Raw genomic sequence first — 18,888 nt, 5'->3', positions numbered from 1 at the left:
CAATTAATCTGCTAGCTGACTGACTACAAGACTTGACTCCTTCAACTGCACTTGATGGAGTTGTTTGGGGGCGCACTTGTATTCCCCGTTCGGGCAGTGAGTGTAAATAAATGGTTAAGATTAAGTTGAGATTATTGCTAATCAAGGAATTCATTAAGACCATAAGCAAAGGCACACAGAAACAAATATCGCCTATAATTGCTAAATGTATATCACCAAAAGGAAATGTTTCAAATTGTCATGCAAGTATCTATGTCTATATATTTATCTATGTATCTATATATCTTTAGGAACATAGTTTTATCTTTATTATAGGAATGTCTAATACCATACGATTCAACCAAATTAAGTATCTATATATCTTAATAACCATCCCTAGCAGAATGCTCTATAACAGCCAGTTAAAATCAGTCGTATTCATGACACTCGGCGATTGGAACTTGAACAAATTACCATATTAATTGCTACTAATTAAAAATTCATTGAAACACTGCACTGTGGCGTTTGGGCCAGGACCGTGGAGTCGAATGGGAGCAAAAGCCAGGCCAGACCGGAGCCAAATCAGGCAATTTATTATGCTTTGTCATCTCAGCGGACGGGAGCCCGTGTGCGCAAATGATAATAATAAACATTTTCATTTTCATTTTCAGGATTTCCCAACTTTTATCGCTACGGAATCAATGAGTTCGAGTTCATAATGTGCGCCCATCTATCTGTGTGTACTTTCAATTAGAAGCCAACTCCACAGGCCGTTGGCAAGTGCCAACTGAAATATGCAAAAACCTTGTTCCCTCCGCCCGAAACTTTCAATCCCATCGATTTGTGGTAGTTGCTTTCCAACAGTTTGCTATCCATGTTGGCCATAATTATGAGCCCTATGTGCAGCAAGCCCAACCCCCCCTCCCCACAATCACCTGTAACATCTGTGTGGCCTGTGGCACTGGGTCGGTGTCTATTCAAGCCATCAATTCCGGCTGTGTGGCACATTAATTAATTTGGTTTTGTGCGCCATTTCAAAAAGGATTATTTACCGCCGTCCTGGGCGTGTAGGGATGTAATTGATATGCTTCATCTTCTCAAAACGAGTGGTCACATGTGATAGCTCTTTTGTTGCAATGAAATCATTTCCTTTAAAATAATGAGTGCTTTTTACTCGCAGGAGCATCAATCTAAAAGTTCAATAACATTTTGGGAAAACTAGAAGATAAATAAATAGTACTAGTTCAAGATTGAAATAATTCTTATAAGAAATTTGATAAATTCTTATAATCAAAATTACATGAGAATTGAGTATTGTGTACTCAAGAACACCTATTTCTTTCCCCATATTTTCACCAGAAGAAGGCACTTCGCCGCAGCTGCGCGACTCCAAACTTAGTGACATTATAAAATCTAATGAACAGAAATTAATTTACAATAATAATAACTCAACTAACGCGAAACATCAGGAAAGAGTTGTGCCACAAACAGGAGGACTCGCACCCAGGGGGAATGGATTTGGTTTTATTTTACGATTGCAACACTCGCTGCCATTTCCTCCCCTCTGCCTCCGCACTTAGCTGCCTTTGAAAGAGTTTCCGCTTACAATTTGCATAAAATTCGTTGGCGACATCCTCACAGATGATGGCGTTAATAAGCGGGAGTCCAATTTTAGTGGGTGGCTTCTGGGGAGGCTTACCTGTTGCCCGGGCCGGCGACATCGATTCCAAGCCACAAAGCCGCCTCAGCTGGGTAAATGGATCGGCCTGTGAAACGCGGTAATTGTGTGTAATTAAATCCAACTCTGTAAAACAAATGACAACACTTTGTAGACAGACAGCTGGCGGGAGAAGGAGTTATGGCTGAAGCGAGGGGGTGTCCTGTGGTCGGCGGTTGCTTTGAGGTTGCCAGGACACAACCCTTTACCCTCGGCTCGCTTTTTGGCAGCGCCTTGTCTTAATTATGTAGCGTGAATAATTTTTGCTCTTTGTGCGCTTTCTGTTCACGAGTCATTGATATTATTTAAAATTCTCTTCCAAGGGAGTCGCTTTTTAAGCGCATTAATTAGTGAACCTTTGGTATGGTGTGCTATTACAAATTGAATATTCTTAGAACTTCAGAGAGGTCACTTCCTTCAAGAAGAGTTCTTACAAAACTAAAAGCATCTTCATTTCCGCTGTTTCCCCAATAAATTTTACAACACTGTGCACACTCACACACACACACTTCTGTATAATAAACAAACTCCTTTTCAATTACTCTGGCGCCACATTTCATTAGCAGTGGCCAACAGTAGCAACCGCATAACTGCCAGCATTTTTTACGTATGTCGTGTGACCATTTTAGATTTCAGTCTTCGACTTTTTTATTGCCATTTGTTGTAACCATGTTTTGCCTTTGTTGGCTTCTTTTTTTAACAGAATGCTTCTAACAACAATTTGCGGTGTTGGGAAAAACCATTTGGCAGTGCTAACAGAAAGTGGTTGGCAAGTAAAGTTGAGATGAAATGGGACCAGACCAGAGAGTCGATAGTTCTAGGTTAGCCAGCTCACAATTTTGCTATTGGCCTGGTGGAAATGTATTCACTGATTGTTGGCCAAAACCCACAGAAACCAGCTTGAGTCAATCTGGCTGCTGCAAATGTTGCCTGCTGCAAGGCAACTTTGTTTATTTGCGTGGGTGTCGCAACTGCTTGCGTAGAATTCGAAAGTTGCAACATTTGCATTTAATTTGATTGAGCTTGCTCGCCAAAATGTTTACAAGTCAAAGATGGTGCTAATGAGTGAACAACAAAGTGGGCAGAAGTTGTTGAAGTTGTAAGTGGCCTTCATTGCTATTGCTTAAATGGCAATTTGAGTGCCAAAAAGTGCAACATGTCATTCCAGTTTTAAGGTGATTTTGAGTAGACCATATATGCATTCTGCAGCTAGCTTAAAAATGAATTTCTCTATTTGTAACCCCCGTAACTCCCAATATTGTTGCAGAAACGATTACGTTATCTCTCGGCTACAGCGACCTGGTCGAGTGCCGTAATTAACCTTGCTGCAATGTGTGAAAGTGGCCGGGGGGGAGGGGGGCTTGAACGGGTTGCGACTAATCCTGAATTATTATTTTTGTCAGTAGTAAGGATGCTTAATGGTTTATTTTCAATTTACGGCCAACAGCTCGCCACACGGACAATTAGAAGGGCTCTTCGCCCAAGACCCAAAACCCCACCAACCACCCGCCCAGAAATCTTTTTCCAACCGGAAATGTTTCCGTATCATTTGCATATGAATTTTCAACCTTTACGCCTCTAGTTGAGCATCCAAATTACTGTTATTATTATTTTCAGTCATATGGGAAATGCCAAGGGGGTTGAGCTGTGACCATTAAAAAGCCACAACGACCTTTGGCCGGGAGCACTTCCGTTCTCGGATTTTAATTCTATTAGAGGGCCGAGGACGTGAGACAAGGCCGCTTATCGTGGCTGCCGCACACACCCACTTATGCATGGGCAACCACCCACTGGTGATCCCACTCCCAAGGTGCCTGTTCGGGCGCCAAAAAGGTTAAAATTATAATTTGCGGCTTCTGCTTTATTACACACACACACACACACACAGTTCGAAATGCCAAACAAAGTTCGGCATTTTTGGCAAGCCGCGACCACGATGTTGACACGCTTAATTTCTTGGCCGCATTCATAGCACTTGTTTACATCGTTTTAGCCCGCTTCGCACACTACCAACAAATGGAGGCAAAGACAAAAGGGATTTTTAATGGCTTTTTTGGCGCTTGGCTTATCAGCGGCGGATATCCTTGGGAGGTTGCTTGCCACAAAACAAATAAAGGTTACACTTTGCCACTAAACAACTCGCATGCTTTCACTGTTTATTTTGTTTGCCTTTCTGCCCCACGAAAGTGTAAAGTTTTCCCAGTTGTTCGAGGATACAGCGTGCGATAAGCGCGCCTCGGTTTGAATTATTTCGTTGCTTTCCTGTCCGACGGAAAAGTCTGAAGTTTTCCGAGTGGTTCGGGGTCACCAGAAGGTGCTCTAGGGTTACCTGGTCTCAGTCTCAGCTCTTTACACTGATGCACAAGTGTTGAACTTTATTAAATAAAAAATTCACATAAAGGGATGTGTACTTTTTAGTCTAGTTACGAATGCTTATCCACAACTGACTTATGGATTTGCCCACTTCCTTGTTGAAGTACTGCCTTGCAAATTATAAAATCCCCTCACCACCTTCAAGAATAACAAATTGTCAACACATAAGATGGCATTTAATCTTCAACAAATTGCCGAGACACTTGTACAGACAGCTTAAATAAATAGTACGCGCCTTCGTCACTCGACTGCTCCTCCTTGCTTCCCACCTTCACTAGATTTCTCATCCGCTTCGGAGGGCAATCTGTCAGTGGAGCTGGAACTGAAATACGCATCGTGTTATACTGGAAATTTTTGCTAAATCGTTTTTTATTTTTCCCCCATACCAGCACCCACTTCTCCCACTGAAGCTGGCTACATTTGCATTTTAACTCAATAAATTCACTTTGCATGCTGCAGAGACTCGACTGCTTGGATGGCTGGCTGGTTGGCTGGCAAAGGCAGCGAAACGGTGTTGTGCTCTATAAATCTGTTAGAGTCTAACGACTACAAGCTTCTGACTGGGGGGAAGGGACGACGACTTGGTAATACAGCCCGCGGCAGCTAAGTCATTTCCCAGCTACTGATTTGCTGCCTTCGAGTGGATCCACGAATCCATCGCCGGCTTATGGGATTACAGCAAGTGTGAGTGGATAAATAACTCACACCCGTTCCAACTCGAATCACAACACCACGCGACTTGGCTTACCTTTTGTCGCCCCGTCTTGGCCAAAATGGTCCGGGGCGATATTTGCGTTATTTACGATTATTTACAATTTCACAATTTACATGTGCCAACTCTGTGGCAGCTCCTCCCCCTCCCATCTTCCCGGCGTGCCACGCCCCCTCTTTATGTCGTACAAGCGGCAACATCCTTCGCCTTGTATCTTGATATGTTGATTCTTCTCCGCATTTATTTATATCACAATTACTCGGCTTTAACTTGAGGATTTGCGATGCTGTTTAGTGGCGCGGGTAAACTGTTTACCCAGTGGTTGGTTGGCTGGAGGTATAGGAATTTATTGTGGATTATGGGATAGATTGCATATTGATTGCCTTTGAAATATATTGGGTTTGGAACAGAGTTAGGAACATAACTTATTTGAAATAAACTCTTTCAGTTTTATGCATCCGTTTAATTCGCACATTTGGCTGATTCTCTGCGATCCAATTCAGTTGTATTTATCGCACAATAGGCCGAGAGCAATTATATAAAGCACACACACAACACATTGTCCCAAATGGAAGGACCCCATGCCAGGCGCAACCACCTCGGCGGCGCACCAGCGATTCCACAAAAATACCCAATACTCTGTCGACCAGTTTACACTTTCTGCAGCCCGGTCAGAATTTATGCACTGCTGCGATTTTTGGCCGGCGGCATTTTGTTTATTGAACCGAACCCGAATCGCAGACTCGATTCCGCTGCAAGCTGCAGAGAAACTTCTGTGCGGATTGTGGATATGTGGTGGCTGCAACCACCAGAGGTTGCAACTAATTGAATTATTAGCAGGCCGGGCTGAGTTCGTGGCTATTGGGTTGTCTGCAGGTCTGGATGTCCGCATCCCTGGTTCCTTTGAATCTCTGAAATTATTGCTGTTGCGGTGGTTGACAAGGATCAGTGCCGACGCCTTATTTGTGTTCTTGCTCATTGCTCACCGGACCCCCGAGTCCCGAATCCCAGATTCCAGATCCCAGATTTCTGCCCTCCCGTTGACCTGTCTCTGCCGAAAAACCCAAGGCCCTTGGGCAGTGGGTGGCCAAGCTCTAACAAGCGGGTGTAGTTGCCATTCAGATTCGGATTCAGACTGGGATTGGGCTTGGCTCTGGCCGGTTCTGGTTGGGTTCTGGTTTTCCATTGGGAGTGACACCGGAACGCCCTGCCCCGTGGCATTCGGCCCACTCTGCAACATGTGCACACGTATTGTTCTTGTAAATCATTGATTAATTCCTACGTTTGCATATGATTAGGAAAAGTCGTCGAGGGGAAAACTGGCAAGGATTTCCAATTTGCATTTTGACTTTTGTTAGTGGTGGTGGATGTTTGACTGAACACGAACCGCTAGTTGAGGTCACAACTGGCAATTAGTTTTATGGTGGGTGAAGCGACCTCAAGGAAAATTGTGGGCTATGAGGTGGCAGGTTATTAAATCAACCGAAAAAGATGAGGCAAATTATTATATTTTACAGTTCGACACCAATGAAGGGAATGATTTAAATACCTACTATTCAAAACTATTATTATAGCTTAGTGGTTTTAAAGGTTTCTAAGTAATATAATAATGCCCTCTTTTGAATGAAATGTTATTAATGCGACCATGACACAAAACAACCCTTCGGTTATCAACTATCTACAATTATGTTCATGTAAGGATCAAAGTCACACTTTCCTGACACTCTGCGTCTCTGATTTCCCCACTCATCAGGCAAATGTCACGCGTGTCAGACTGCCAACAATGACCAGATATGTCCATACTCATATGTAATGTCTAATATCCATGTGACACACTCACTCCTCGGAGACATGGAACTTTTCAATGCAAACTTGGTATCTGAGTGAACAAACTTTGCTTACTTTGTGCAAACTTTCGACCACGACCACAATGCAGAATGCACAGAATTTCCATAAACTTTGACACTTTGGCTTCTCGTGGCTCAAACTTGGTCATTGGCAAACACATTGCTAACAATGTGGGTAAGGTACATAGGAACATACATATACACTCGTAAACCAAGGAAAGGAGCCAAAACTGGAGCAGACTTCTGCTTTCAGCAGTAGCAAAATGTCCTGCCCTTCCGCACAATTAGTTTGTTCCTTGCCAAGGCGACTCAACTCCTTCCCCCCCCCACCGACTTTTCCGATGGCAATTTGCAAGGTGCTAAGCGCAGCCCGAACAACAACAAATCACTTAGCCCTAATGGCTTATGGTGGCAATGGTGGGAGTGAAGGTGCTGCATTTAACCAAAAAACCTCAAGCAGTTAAGCGCCGTTGAAGAAGCTGTCAAACGGTTGTCTTTTCTTGTCAGCCTCATTTAAACGCAACACCGTAAAAGGTGGCGAATTTAGAATACCCTATGAAAAAATTATAATATAATAGAATCTTGTATAAGCCATAGAGATAAGTGTTATTGTTCTTATTTAGTTAAGAAAGTATGTTTCTTTGATTCTTAGATCTTAATTATAACGATCTTATGTATTTCAAAAACTAAGCTACCATCCTGTCTGAAATAGATACATTTCCAAGGCAGAATAAGGTATGATCTGAAACTGGAGCGTTGCACGATGATGCCCAAGACTGAGCTCGGCTGACAGACCCCATCTGCTCCCCAAAGAAACCCCCCCTAGTAATGAGCGACCCAATTAGGCAAAGTGAGTGGCGGTGAGCGAGATGCATATGAACCACAAAACAATTGAACAATGTGCAGCCGGCAATTAACCAAGAAACCTGCCACACCAGCCAGGCATCATAGAAGGCTATAAAAAGATGATACCTCGTGGAGGCAGGGAAAATTCACTTCCTTATGCGAAGGAAAAGGCGTGAAAAGCGAGCGCTTGACTGCATAATTGAAATCATAAACGTTTATTTATTTTCAGAAAAATATACGGGGAAGAAAGTTAAGAAAGAAAATAAAATATTTCAAAAATTAATTAATTATTTATCTTAACTTTTTGAATAGCTGGGAATCTGGCAGAAGTGATGTTTATTTGGATGCTGACTTAATTATAGTTGATCGATTGTGAAAATCGTTAAGATAAGTACTTATTCAAATCTTAAAACTAGATTTATTTTTTTATGTATTCAATTTTCTAATTTAACAAACCATTTCCAGATGCTTCCCCTTTATTTCGCCCATTAAACTAAGTCAAACTTAGACACTTTCCCTCGTCAGCACAACATGTGCTAGCCATTTAGCCACCGCCGATCAATTGCACATAGTTAGTTGTCCAGTTGTCTGGCTGTCGTTTGTTTATTAGATTTGTCAATGCAACAGTTTTTTGTCCACTTTTTCCTGGGCCATCGAGGGAGGTAGCACACTCACACATTGGCCATAAAAATCATTGGAATTGCAAATGGATTGCTAAAAAAATGGGAGAAACTTTCGGGGACGACAAATGCGCCCTCAATCTTGTTGGCGGTGTCACATGCAGGCGATGCGTATAAATTAGAGTCGCCACCGAGAGGCCATTGTGCGGCATCTTAAATGTCAAAAGTGACACCCCAACCTCGCCCCGGCTTTTTGGCCTTTGTCCAGTGCACCTGAATCCTGAATCGAGAATCCAGAGTCCTGAGGCACTCGGCACATTTGGCTCAAACTGCTGGCGAAAACAATAAATTTCCCTTTTTCCAAAGGAGAGAGAGAGGAGGACTCGTACATGGATGGAACTACTCATTGTAAGGACAAACACCGAGGGGCGGTGACCGGCGGGAGTGGGGCAAGAAAAATGATGACCACTGGACGCACGGGTGAGCATTATTCACCCACTGCATATTGCCGTTCTATTGAACAAAAAACAGCGTTACGACCAAGGAACAAGTTGCTGGCTAATAAAAAGCGGATGGAATGGGCAGGAAACCCGGGAACAAACCAGTTTCAAATGCACTGGGGGGGGAATGCCAAGTATCTGTGGCCGGGGGCTAGGTCACCATTATGTCCAGGTTGAGGGTGTTTAAGCGGAAAAGGTAAGTGCCATTGAGGCGACTGCTGTTGCTTTTAGTCAATATCTCAGGCATTTGGCAATTTTTCTTCATTTTTTTAGCACTCACACATTGGCATTGGGACATATGTGTAAGTTTCCGGGAAGTTAAGCTGTTGTTTATGTGTCATAATAAATCATGTTCAATGCACACGAAACAATTTCACCTAAGTGGGTAATGGAAAATGCCCGTGTAGCCACTTCTTCCGATTTCTTACTCCACGAAATGCCAAAACAGAGTAGTTTTCATAGACTTAGTGAATGAATGAAATGAGTTATGCTAGACTTTGTAAATGAATCTGAAAATGGAAACAAGTTGGAAATATTATTAAAACATTAATAGATATGGGAAACTCCATTGAAAGAAGTAAGATTAAAGTAGTTAGAACGTAATTATTAAGTAATTCTTAAATCAATTTTATCTAAAATCATAACATGAATAACTGAAATAAGGCCTTTCAATAACAGGGACACCACACATATATCCTTTATCCGTAGCACCAACAAGTAAGCTCCCCAGGACATCCGAAAATGGTTTAATGTATTCACATAAACGCACCCACAAATCCCAGTTGACTTTTTTTTTAAGCGCTTCTAAATGCAAATAAAAGAAGTCACTTAAAAAATTATTCAACCAACACTTGGCGCGCAGGCGACAGGGGACATCCTGCGGAATGGAAAAATAAATGTGTTAATGTTCGCCCGAAACGCTTTTCGAATTCATGTCAGTTTCGGTTTCATGAGGTAACGAATTTCACAAATTCGCGGCGGGTGATTGTGTAGGGGGCACGCGTGTCACTTACAGAGATTCACTGGGAATGGGAACGAAATGATTCCCAGGGGGAAAGGTTGAGGTGTAGAAGACAGCTACTCCTGCTCAAATGGGATCTACGTGGTCTGTTCAACATTTATTTTATATGCCAGAAAAATGGTGAAATTTCGCGTTCGCATTCCCTTGTTTTATTTACACTTGTAAATATTGCATTAAAAGTAAATATTAAAAAAATTGCTGGTCGTGTCCAGCTGTTTTTTTAGAATTTGCTTAGCTGGTCTCAAGTTCAAGGTTTTATATAAACATATAAATACCTCGATCTATTTAGAGAAAAGTTCAGTTTCGATTGTGAAGATGTCGACGCGTCGTCATTCCGTGATTATCTTGGTCCTGTGTTGTATAAACTTGAGTTATAGCTACAGGATCATAGAAAGCAATGAAGTTCCTAAAACATGTCCAGCTCTGAATAAGGATATAATATTCGAGGAACCACATTTGAATAATAATCAACGGGAACTTTACGACGTTCGCGAAATACCACGAAGACATCACTTCAATTCGAATAAAAAAGAAATCCAATCTGAAAACTGGCTTTTGCGAATTATTAGAATAAAAACCTCAAACGATGGACCGAGACATAAAGTCACAGAAATAAAAGAAGATAAACATATGGATGGATTTGGCAAGAGGCTTTTTAATATTCTAAGAAAGACTCTTAGAATGCATGAGCCCTACTATAAACACAATAATGATCATAAGGATCTGTTCGTCTTAAAGAAAAATCCTTTTCCGCATGAACATCACATTGTGAAAAGGGAACAACCTGTGCAATACAATTACATGTGATACATTAAGCTTTATTTGTTTTTATTAAACATTTTTTAAATAATTCTCTAACATACGCTGCCTACACCCTTATCAAAAGTCTCACATAGTTATTAAGATCTATTACCCATAATTAGGCAAACTTTGTAAGAACACATGTTCCCAGAAAGATGGCAATAAATTAAATCATTTTCCACTGTATCGCTGAGGGGTTTAAACTTCCAACACACATTGAAGAGATTTTCTGCCATAAATAATTTCCGAATATGAAAATCCTTCCCTATGTCACTTGATTGCGGTTTGAAAGAAGCCCCATTCCCACCATAAAAAATTATATTATATGCATGACCCCAAATTAATCTAGCGAAACCTTTTCCATTTCGCCACAAAAATTCCACCCCCTGTTCAAAAGGACATCAAAGCCAGTGGAGTATGACAAACGAAGTTATTTGAATACGACCGTAAATGTCATAGGAGAACAAATTAAATTTGGCTCTTGGACCTGGCCAACTGGCTTAAAAAATAAGAGGCAAGCAAATTTTATGGCACTCGAAATCATGATTTTTTACGGCATATACCATATTTAAGCCGTGCAAAAGTATTCCAGAGCTTAAAAATATTTAAAGAAAATTTGCCATAAAATGTAAAATTTTATAATTAATTTTCTATCTAACATAAAAACTCAAACTTAGCTGCGTCGAATTTCGCAGCAACTTCTTTGCAATATGTTGTCGCCAGAAGTGAATTGAAATTATGCAAAAGTTGGAACGGAGAAAAAAAATTGAAAACAAAACTAAGAAATAGAAACAGAATTTCATTTGCAATGCGAAATGTTGGCTCAGGCGGTGTCCAATTCAGATCTAGACTCTTTTCTACAGCCAGAAAATAAACTCATTCGCATGCAGTTGGCGTTTCGCAAAGTGGATATTGATATTTTGTCCTTAAATTTTGTTATTTATGCGGTGAAAATGTTTTTGGGCAAGGCGTAGCCCCCCACCCCCCTTCGGCAAACTAAAATATACGAAACAGAAGTTTTGAATTTGCAGTTGCGCAATTCTGTCAAGTTGTGCAAATCTAACGCGACATTGTCTGGTTCGCAGGACTCCAAGGACCCTCCCCGTTTTCCCTTTTTTTGCTTTTTTAGTTCATTGGGGGTGTGTGTCCTTTGCCCATTTGACATGCAAGTCATGTGTCAGAGCAGAGGCCGATGCTTAACTCTGACAGACCAAACCCCGCCAAAGTTTGCCCATAAATTGTGGCAGAAAAAGGAAAATGTTTCAACACGTCGAAAGGAAAACCTTGTTCGAGTTCGACACACAGGCACTTGAAATTTTTCAATTGCCCGCAAATTTGTATTAAGAGAGCGTGAAATTTATGATTGACAAATTGAATTTGAAAATTGAGCAATATTTTTGAATACTATTAGATGGATTGAATTGAACATTGCATCGTTTTGACTACTCTTTAAGAACTGTTTGCTTTTCCAAGCCATAAATGTAGACACAGAAATGATAAATGATCCTTCAATCGTTTGGCTTTAACATATCCCAAGGAAGTTGCCAATTCGTCATGGCCTCGAATTGTTTGACCAGCCAAGTAGCCTGCAGGACATTGGGCTGCTCCTCCTCTGTAACACAAGTCAGTTAAGCTCTTTTTTGCTATATTGTTTCGGCATAAAAAATCACTAAACACCCCATAAGCAGAGCCATTAAACGTAGGCCCATTAGTGGCGGGAATTACCCAAGAAAAAATCTGAAACAGTTTTTTTTTTATCATTTTTATTGCCGCCTTGAGTATGTGGGCGTAATGGCATAAATCTTGATGTTTATAAATCAGAACTCGATTTTGGTGCCCTAGGGATCAGGCTGTGTGCGCTTAAAAACCATAATGAATTACGTAGCTAGGAGTATAAAATTATTATATATGTTGCTTGGAATCTAACCAACAAGTCCGTTCTTTGGCATGTCCTTACAGCCACTGACCTTGATCTCCTGCCATATTTTTCCCATTTCCTCCCACCCCCAAAAAATGTCTCGCAAAGAAAATCACATTTTCATTGTTGAAGATTTTTTAATATGCAAATAATTTGCTAGCCAAATAGCAGCCAACTGTGACCCGGCAGATGACAATGACACTGCCAACGCCCTCGAACGGAACCCAGAAGGAACACAAGTCGCCGGGATCCGTAAAAAGTCAAGTCGAGAACAATGCGACTCGAGGCCTACTTGCACTTGCAAGAAAGTCCTGCCTCATTTTATGAATATCTATCTTTTGGGTTCGTTTTGTGACTGACGGCTCACATTTGTGCTCTGACAGCTGTGGTCGTGGTCCTCGTAAATGGTGCTCATACCCATAACACCATCCCGATACCCAACCCATGGTGATGCTGGTCCGGATGCCACGGAGTGGTGGCTCTTGCCCCGGCTCAAACTTTGACTCCGGTGATGCGTGGCCATTGTGCGCATTTGACGTTTGGTTTATTAATCAGTTTGGCCTGCGGCCACGGTCCATGGAGCGACCAACGTCACAATTTTCCACAAATGAATAATTTTTGTACAACGGAAAATATGAAGCAGAAGCCAAAAAGGCAGGCCCACAGAAAAATGTGTCACACAGGGAAAATACTTTTATACATATACTTTTATGTAGCTGGATATTAACATTTGCAGAACAGCTTTGAATAAGTATCTTCTTTACAATATGCTATAACAATTTTAATGGCATTTAGCCAATGTATTATTTTAACACTGAAAAGAGTAGTTTCTTTAATTAACACATAAAAGTGTTCAAAAGTGTGCTCTAAAAAGTGAAAGTTCAAAAACATGATGCATACTTTTTGATAGCTTGATAAAAGAATGAAAGTCAAAATAGTTCGTAGTAATAAAGTTGTAATCAATAGTTCGTACTTGTTTGTAAATTCATAAATATTAGAGTGTTTATAAGTTCGGTGCTCTCCCATTTGTTTCATATTTTTCGTGCAAAACGGGCTTCGCATTTTAATTTCAGCAGCGAGAAGCGAAAGTCAAACAAATGTCAGTCGCGTGTTAATCAAGTGTAAATAAATGGCGCAAAGATTAGAGAGTACCGCCAAGGCAGCACCACAATGAAACATTCTGAAAAGCGCAGAAAACAAATAAAAAAAGGAGGAATTCCCGAAATTGAGGGGTGTGATGCAGACAAATAAAAAATGCCAACAAAAAAAAAACGGGGAAAAAGGTGGGAAAAACATTTAATGGTTTTTTAAATGTTTTTTAAATGTGCGTGAAAAATTTGTCACTTCGATGAGGAAAGAAGTGGAAAAGCGCTTTAAGTTTTCTTTGATGCAAATTAGCCGCCAAAGTTGTTATCATCGAAGCCCTCACCCAAATCCCGAAGCCATTGGCCAGGACCCAAGCAACGCCTACGCCCAAGTGAGTCCTTGGACCCCGAACTTCAGACAAATCCTGCCCTGCGTGTCCGCATTTGAAAATTGGGTTTGGGGTGTACTGAAGTGGTGTTGATGATACTATTATCTTAAATCGCGACGGAAAAGGCGGCTGAGACCCATGCGGAGCTGTCGGCGGACGCGGGCACTTCAATTGTCCTTTTTCGGCGGAGGCATTTACAATTCATAGATAGAGACGGAAAAAATCGTTTTATTGGCTTTAAGGTCCTTTTTGTCGCCTCAGCGACATGAATAAAGGAGCAGAGCAGCAAGGACATAAACCGCAAATAACTTGAACACTCGGTGACCGGAGGGTTCCCTTTGTTATTGCATTTCCTCGTGATTTGTGTGTTCTCGAGCCGGCGGAAGAGTTTGGATTTTACAATTTTTTCACCGCCTCCAAGCCACAGTGGGGCAAAGTGTTACGAAAATGTAGAGCTCCAAATTTACCCAATAAAATTTTTTTACCAATAATATATTTAATATATTACTGAATGTTATAAGCTTAATTAATTCACATCTTTTTGTTTCTTCAGTTTAAATATATATTGCAATGCAGATAATAATAATATCTGAAAACAGAATGATATGAAGAACATTTTAATTTCTTCAGCTATATCCTTTTAGAGAATATACTTCCAGACAAGCGAACAACCTTTTGACCACCGTTCTTGTGATTTTGTCTCGCGAAAGGGGTGCAAATGCTGCAATTTGTAACATTATTTGTTTTTCTTTTGGGCCTCTCCAATGCCCCACCACCCCAGAGGACAAAAGGACATTGCTTGAAGACACAATGCTATCTAATCTTATTTGGTATTATTTCTGCGTTAAACCTGCATTTCAGCAGGCAATTGTTGTCCTTAACAAGGATACGAAACTTTAAACTTCCGAGATGTAAGCCGCATGGGGGGCAGTTTTAATGATATTTACAGGAAGTGGCAGAATCGCATCAATCATTTGTCAGCCATAAAAATTCGTCACACACGAGTATTAAATTATACAACGAAAATGGCCAGAATATCCTTGCAGAAAAAAAATAAAGCGGCAGGAATTCTTAATGGTTGCGTGCAACGAAATGACCTTGTAAGTTATGTCGCAAAAAATCCTGGTGGAAGTGAACCCAAAGTCTAACGATGGACAGTCACAACTGTGAGGCATCGCATGGGATTGAGATCCCGGCATGTGTGGGTCCTCGAATGTCCTGAATGCTTTAACCCATGGCCACCAACTCAGTCGCCTGGTGTGCCCACTCACATGTGAACATTTATTGGAAAACATTATTATTTATGGCTTTTTGAATGACATCGCTTGAACTTTTCAAGCAATAAAGTAACGTACAATAATGATTTTCTTATAACGGAAATTGCGAGCGCACAATTTTTTCTATAAACAAAATGGAAAATTTGGAGTTTTGATTTATGAAGATATTCATTAGTACGGTTGATCAAAATTGAGTAAAGTCTACAATGTGATTCATTGTAGCAGGGGATTTAAATTAATGGTTTTGTAAATATATGATGGATCTTCAATACACATGTGAAAATGCCTTGCTGGTTTCTTATAGAATGTAAGGAAGTAACTATATTTAAAGCTTATAATAAATAAAATCCCAAGTAAGCCGATTGCAGAATACATTGTCATGCAATCTAAAATGAAAATCTCAATCCACATTATTTCAGGCAATTGATGCGCAGGAAACCCAATAGTTAAAGGGTTTGGGATTACGGAGTTCAAGTCCTTGGCCGTCTGGCAACTGTAAAGGATGCGTGTGCGTTTAAGATTCGATCAAATAAGCAAAAGGAAAGGATTATTTTAAGTAATTGCTAGACATTGTTTAGCGGGATGTTAAGGACACCAGGAGCACCATTCGGGTGTTAAATGCGTTCGACTTTAAAGTAAAATATCACCAAAGCTGGGGCATTTGTTTTTATTTACTCAGCCAATGCGATTACATAGGCCACTTCGGCTTATTTACTGCCCTGCTGTCGTATATATATAAATATATATGTTATGTGTTATCGGAGGGTATATCTGCGAGCTATATATGTTAGATACGGGCTCCAGGCGCATGACCCATTCCTGAACTCGTGCAAAGCTTTTTGCTGGCGACGGCGCCACGAACCTTTGCCTTCTCGCTCTAAGCCACATGATGCCATCCTTGTCGGCTGTGTGTGTAGGGTGCCGTGGAGTCAAAGTGTAGATAGCAAGCTGCCATAGGACGAGGATGACAAGGATGTTGAATACATATAAAAATGTCTAAGGTGGAGCAGAAGCCATGACTGCGGCCATGACAGCGATAATGTATTCGGGAGTGGGAAGGGGAGGCATCCACATCCACTTTGGTTAGGAGGAGGTAGGTCCTGGCGAAGTTGTAGGGTTGCCAGGACTCGGCCGCATCCCACTTCCACCATCCGAATACCCACTCTCGCCGTTCTCCGTCCTTCTCGCTATTTGAGTTTGGGTCCTGGTTCACTTTGTGGGTATTAAGTTCGTTTTAAGGCTAAAGACAAACGTCTCCATCTCTTTCGACACGCCTTTCTCCATCTCTTTCACTTAAGCCCTGGTTGCACTTTTTGCGCTCCTGCCAAATGAAAACTGTCCTGGCGAAGGTGAGTCAAAGTCTTTAAAGTTGCACAAAGGGGATTATGACTGAGCCCACATAATTAGTCAACTGCCAGTCTTTCGTTACTACATTATGCTTTAGTTCCAAGTTATGAAATTCTTATGGTTCAGACTAAAGTCAAGTAAACTCAAAATTAGAAAAACTACTGGCATCATTTTATATATAATTAACACCTTTTAGGTCTGCCAAGCCCAACGCAAAATCCACGCATTTCATTTCTCAATGCTTAAGGAGGGGAAAAATGTCAGTCGTCATTTATTATGACGCACTTAGTTAAACGATATGGACAAAGGCAAAGCACCGGGCGCAGGGGTAACCAGTCCATGGAAAGTGGTCTTCAGGGGCAACCCCCAAGGCATTTGATGCAGTGTCCAAGTCGACAGCCCTTCCTTATCCGCCAACCGTTGAGGGAATTTGTTTTCGTCCCGGATGCTAGTTTTTTATCCAGCTGATGGGCCAAGCGGGAGACTTTTGTTTTATCGATGGCAATATATCTCAGCCATCAATATGATTAACCCACACGGAATGTGCCGAAGTGCCGAAAATCAAATTAAATTGGCCTGATGTAAGTGTTAGTGACAGATTCGGACACTCACTTGATTTATGCATAGCAAATCGATAGTTTGTGTTTGTCCTTTGAGAAAAGGGATCAGTGTCTTGGCTGTGTGCAGGCGGTAAAAACATAATTCATATTCACATCTCCTTGATATTTACTATAAATGGGGAGTACAAAAATGCCTTAACAAGTAGATGCTGGCTGTCACTTCTTATTCGCCCGCTGCTCATACTTTTCCTCAATGAACTTGAACACGGAATCGATGGCCGAGTAAGAGGTCCACTCGTGCTTGGTGTGGCCAGCGGAAATCCTCCGGATGCTGCTCTTTGACTGTGAGACGGGTGTGTCCAAGGGTGTGCTGCTGGCAACCCAATCGCAGGCCACATCGCACAGGTACTCCTTGTTCTTCGCTTGGGGACTTCCCATTGCGGCATCAGTGAAGGCAATGGCAAAAACGGATTCTTTAAAGAACTCCGGAAACCGCTCCACCTAGTAAAGAGAAGATTTAAATAGGATATTGAAATATATTTGGAATCTTATACCCACCAGATCAAGAGTGAGACTGCCACCATAACTGTGGGCCACAATGGCCACACTCTCCGGTTTCGCGGGCAACACTATATTCTTCCACACATATTTAGTGTGCTCTACGGACGTATTGACGCCCTTGATGGGATTCTCCTTACCATTGTAGAATCGTGTGCAATCATTGGCATTGGTGATGAGGATATCGTATCCCAGTTTTTGGGCCTGTCGCACATAAGGCAGCTGGGTACCGTGGTCCAGGGAATTGTTGATAATTAAACTAAAACAAAATTAAATATGTACATATATTATAATTTTTATTGGTGTTCAGGGATTCATTTTATAAAAGGAAACCGAAAAAAGTTGTTCTTATCTAAATATTTTCTGTTTTGTTGTATAATTTTTATCTTTTTGTTTAAATAGTGATCATACACACCTTCTGGCCCACTGTCCGGCCTTAACATATCCACTGCCATGGATGAGGACCAGCAACTTCTTGGACTGCGACAGCTTTGCCGGTTGCGAGAATACGAACGAAGAGCGCTCTGGAGGCTGGTCAAATGGGATGTAGGTGCGACTTAGACCGTTTTTCTCCAGCAAAGCGTAGACAATTTCTGGGATTTGCTATGGGCGATAAAGGATACATTATTTGTATTAACTTATTCATATCCAGGTGGGAATATGTAATAATATTGGAAGAGGATTTTGAAGAGGATTCGTCCTAGGTATGCATTTCTTGGTTTCAAGGGAACCTAATAGGTTATTCTTTCCGGCAGAAGATACACACGTGCCAGTTAGGTTGATTCCGGTACATACGTTGGCTAGCTTCTGGTAGTGCTTCTCGTTTTCGGCGGCATCGTCGCTGACGTTGTAGGAAAAGAATTCCTTGCCGGGCTCCCCGGTGGCGGGATCGACTTTGCGCAGGACTCCTTCTGCAGGAGGCAAACGGGCAGATCATATTGTAAAGTAGCCACTATGTGCAACATCCTACTTACCTCCATCGAATGCATATCCAAAGTTTTTCAGCTGGATGAGAGCCTCCTCGCAATTGCTAGCCGGCGGCGGTGAGTGCGACATTCGAAAGCTTCTGAGGGGGCGAAATATCTGAATAAGCCTAGACCACATTGCAATCGTTGGCGTAGCTTCTACACCGATGGACACTTACGTAGTAATAGAGCGATGGGAAAAAAGCTTTTATTTATATAGAATTGTTGTTTCGAGGTTTTGTTTTGATTTTTCATATGAACGCCGAACTAGGGATGGCATAAGAGCGCCACCTACTGGCCGAAAGCTCAAATCGTCTGAGCGATAGGTATCGATAGCACGGTCAAAGCACCAATTCACACCAAAACGCATCAC

The 18,888-nt window shown here is 41.5% G+C and overlaps 2 protein-coding genes and 1 long non-coding RNA gene across 4 annotated transcripts; 1 reads left to right on the top strand and 2 right to left on the bottom strand.

The window, feature by feature from the left end:
• Nucleotides 1-9,177: 9,177 nt before the first annotated feature.
• Nucleotides 9,178-9,675, bottom strand: LOC116801675. The gene is made up of 2 exons (XR_004362161.1): nucleotides 9,608-9,675; nucleotides 9,178-9,471 (listed from the first exon to the last, which is right to left on the bottom strand). It is a non-coding gene; the product is annotated as an uncharacterized LOC116801675 (long non-coding RNA).
• A 245-nt stretch (nucleotides 9,676-9,920) lies between these two features.
• Nucleotides 9,921-10,602, top strand: LOC116801518. Its single transcript, XM_032721724.1, has one exon. The coding sequence runs from the start codon at nucleotides 9,931-9,933 to the stop codon at nucleotides 10,420-10,422; it is 492 nt and encodes a 163-aa protein (XP_032577615.1). The 5' UTR covers nucleotides 9,921-9,930; the 3' UTR covers nucleotides 10,423-10,602.
• A 6,532-nt stretch (nucleotides 10,603-17,134) lies between these two features.
• Nucleotides 17,135-18,796, bottom strand: LOC6606699 (FAM172 family protein homolog CG10038). 2 transcript variants are annotated; one of them, XM_032722331.1, is made up of 6 exons: nucleotides 18,695-18,796; nucleotides 18,525-18,616; nucleotides 18,346-18,461; nucleotides 17,966-18,153; nucleotides 17,551-17,809; nucleotides 17,135-17,493 (listed from the first exon to the last, which is right to left on the bottom strand). In XM_032722331.1, the coding sequence occupies exons 2-6, from the start codon at nucleotides 18,604-18,606 to the stop codon at nucleotides 17,209-17,211; spliced, it is 930 nt and encodes a 309-aa protein (XP_032578222.1). In that variant the 5' UTR covers nucleotides 18,607-18,616; nucleotides 18,695-18,796; the 3' UTR covers nucleotides 17,135-17,208. The 2 variants fall into 2 exon arrangements, with proteins under 2 accessions (XP_032578222.1, XP_002031499.1); XM_002031463.2 differs by lacking the exon at nucleotides 18,695-18,796 and having other exon boundaries at nucleotides 18,525-18,687.
• Between the last annotated feature and the right edge of the window lie 92 nt (nucleotides 18,797-18,888).

Source organism: Drosophila sechellia, chromosome 3R, assembly GCF_004382195.2.
Source record: "Drosophila sechellia strain sech25 chromosome 3R, ASM438219v1, whole genome shotgun sequence".
Taxonomy (NCBI): Eukaryota; Metazoa; Arthropoda; class Insecta; order Diptera; family Drosophilidae; genus Drosophila; species Drosophila sechellia.
This window is presented reverse-complemented; position numbering and strand designations above follow the sequence as displayed.

Excerpts from the sequence above, each read along its gene's own strand:
- LOC6606699 (XM_002031463.2), bottom strand. The coding sequence starts at position 18,654 with ATGTGGTCTAGGCTTATTCAGATATTTCGCCCCCTCAGAAGCTTTCGA. Across the intron at positions 18,462-18,524 it reads TGGATATGCATTCGATGGAG|AAGGAGTCCTGCGCAAAGTC; the intron begins GTAAGTAGGATG and ends TGCCTCCTGCAG. Across the intron at positions 17,810-17,965 it reads GCCGGACAGTGGGCCAGAAG|TTTAATTATCAACAATTCCC; the intron begins GTGTGTATGATC and ends ATTTTGTTTTAG.
- LOC116801518 (XM_032721724.1), top strand. The coding sequence starts at position 9,931 with ATGTCGACGCGTCGTCATTCCGTGATTATCTTGGTCCTGTGTTGTATA.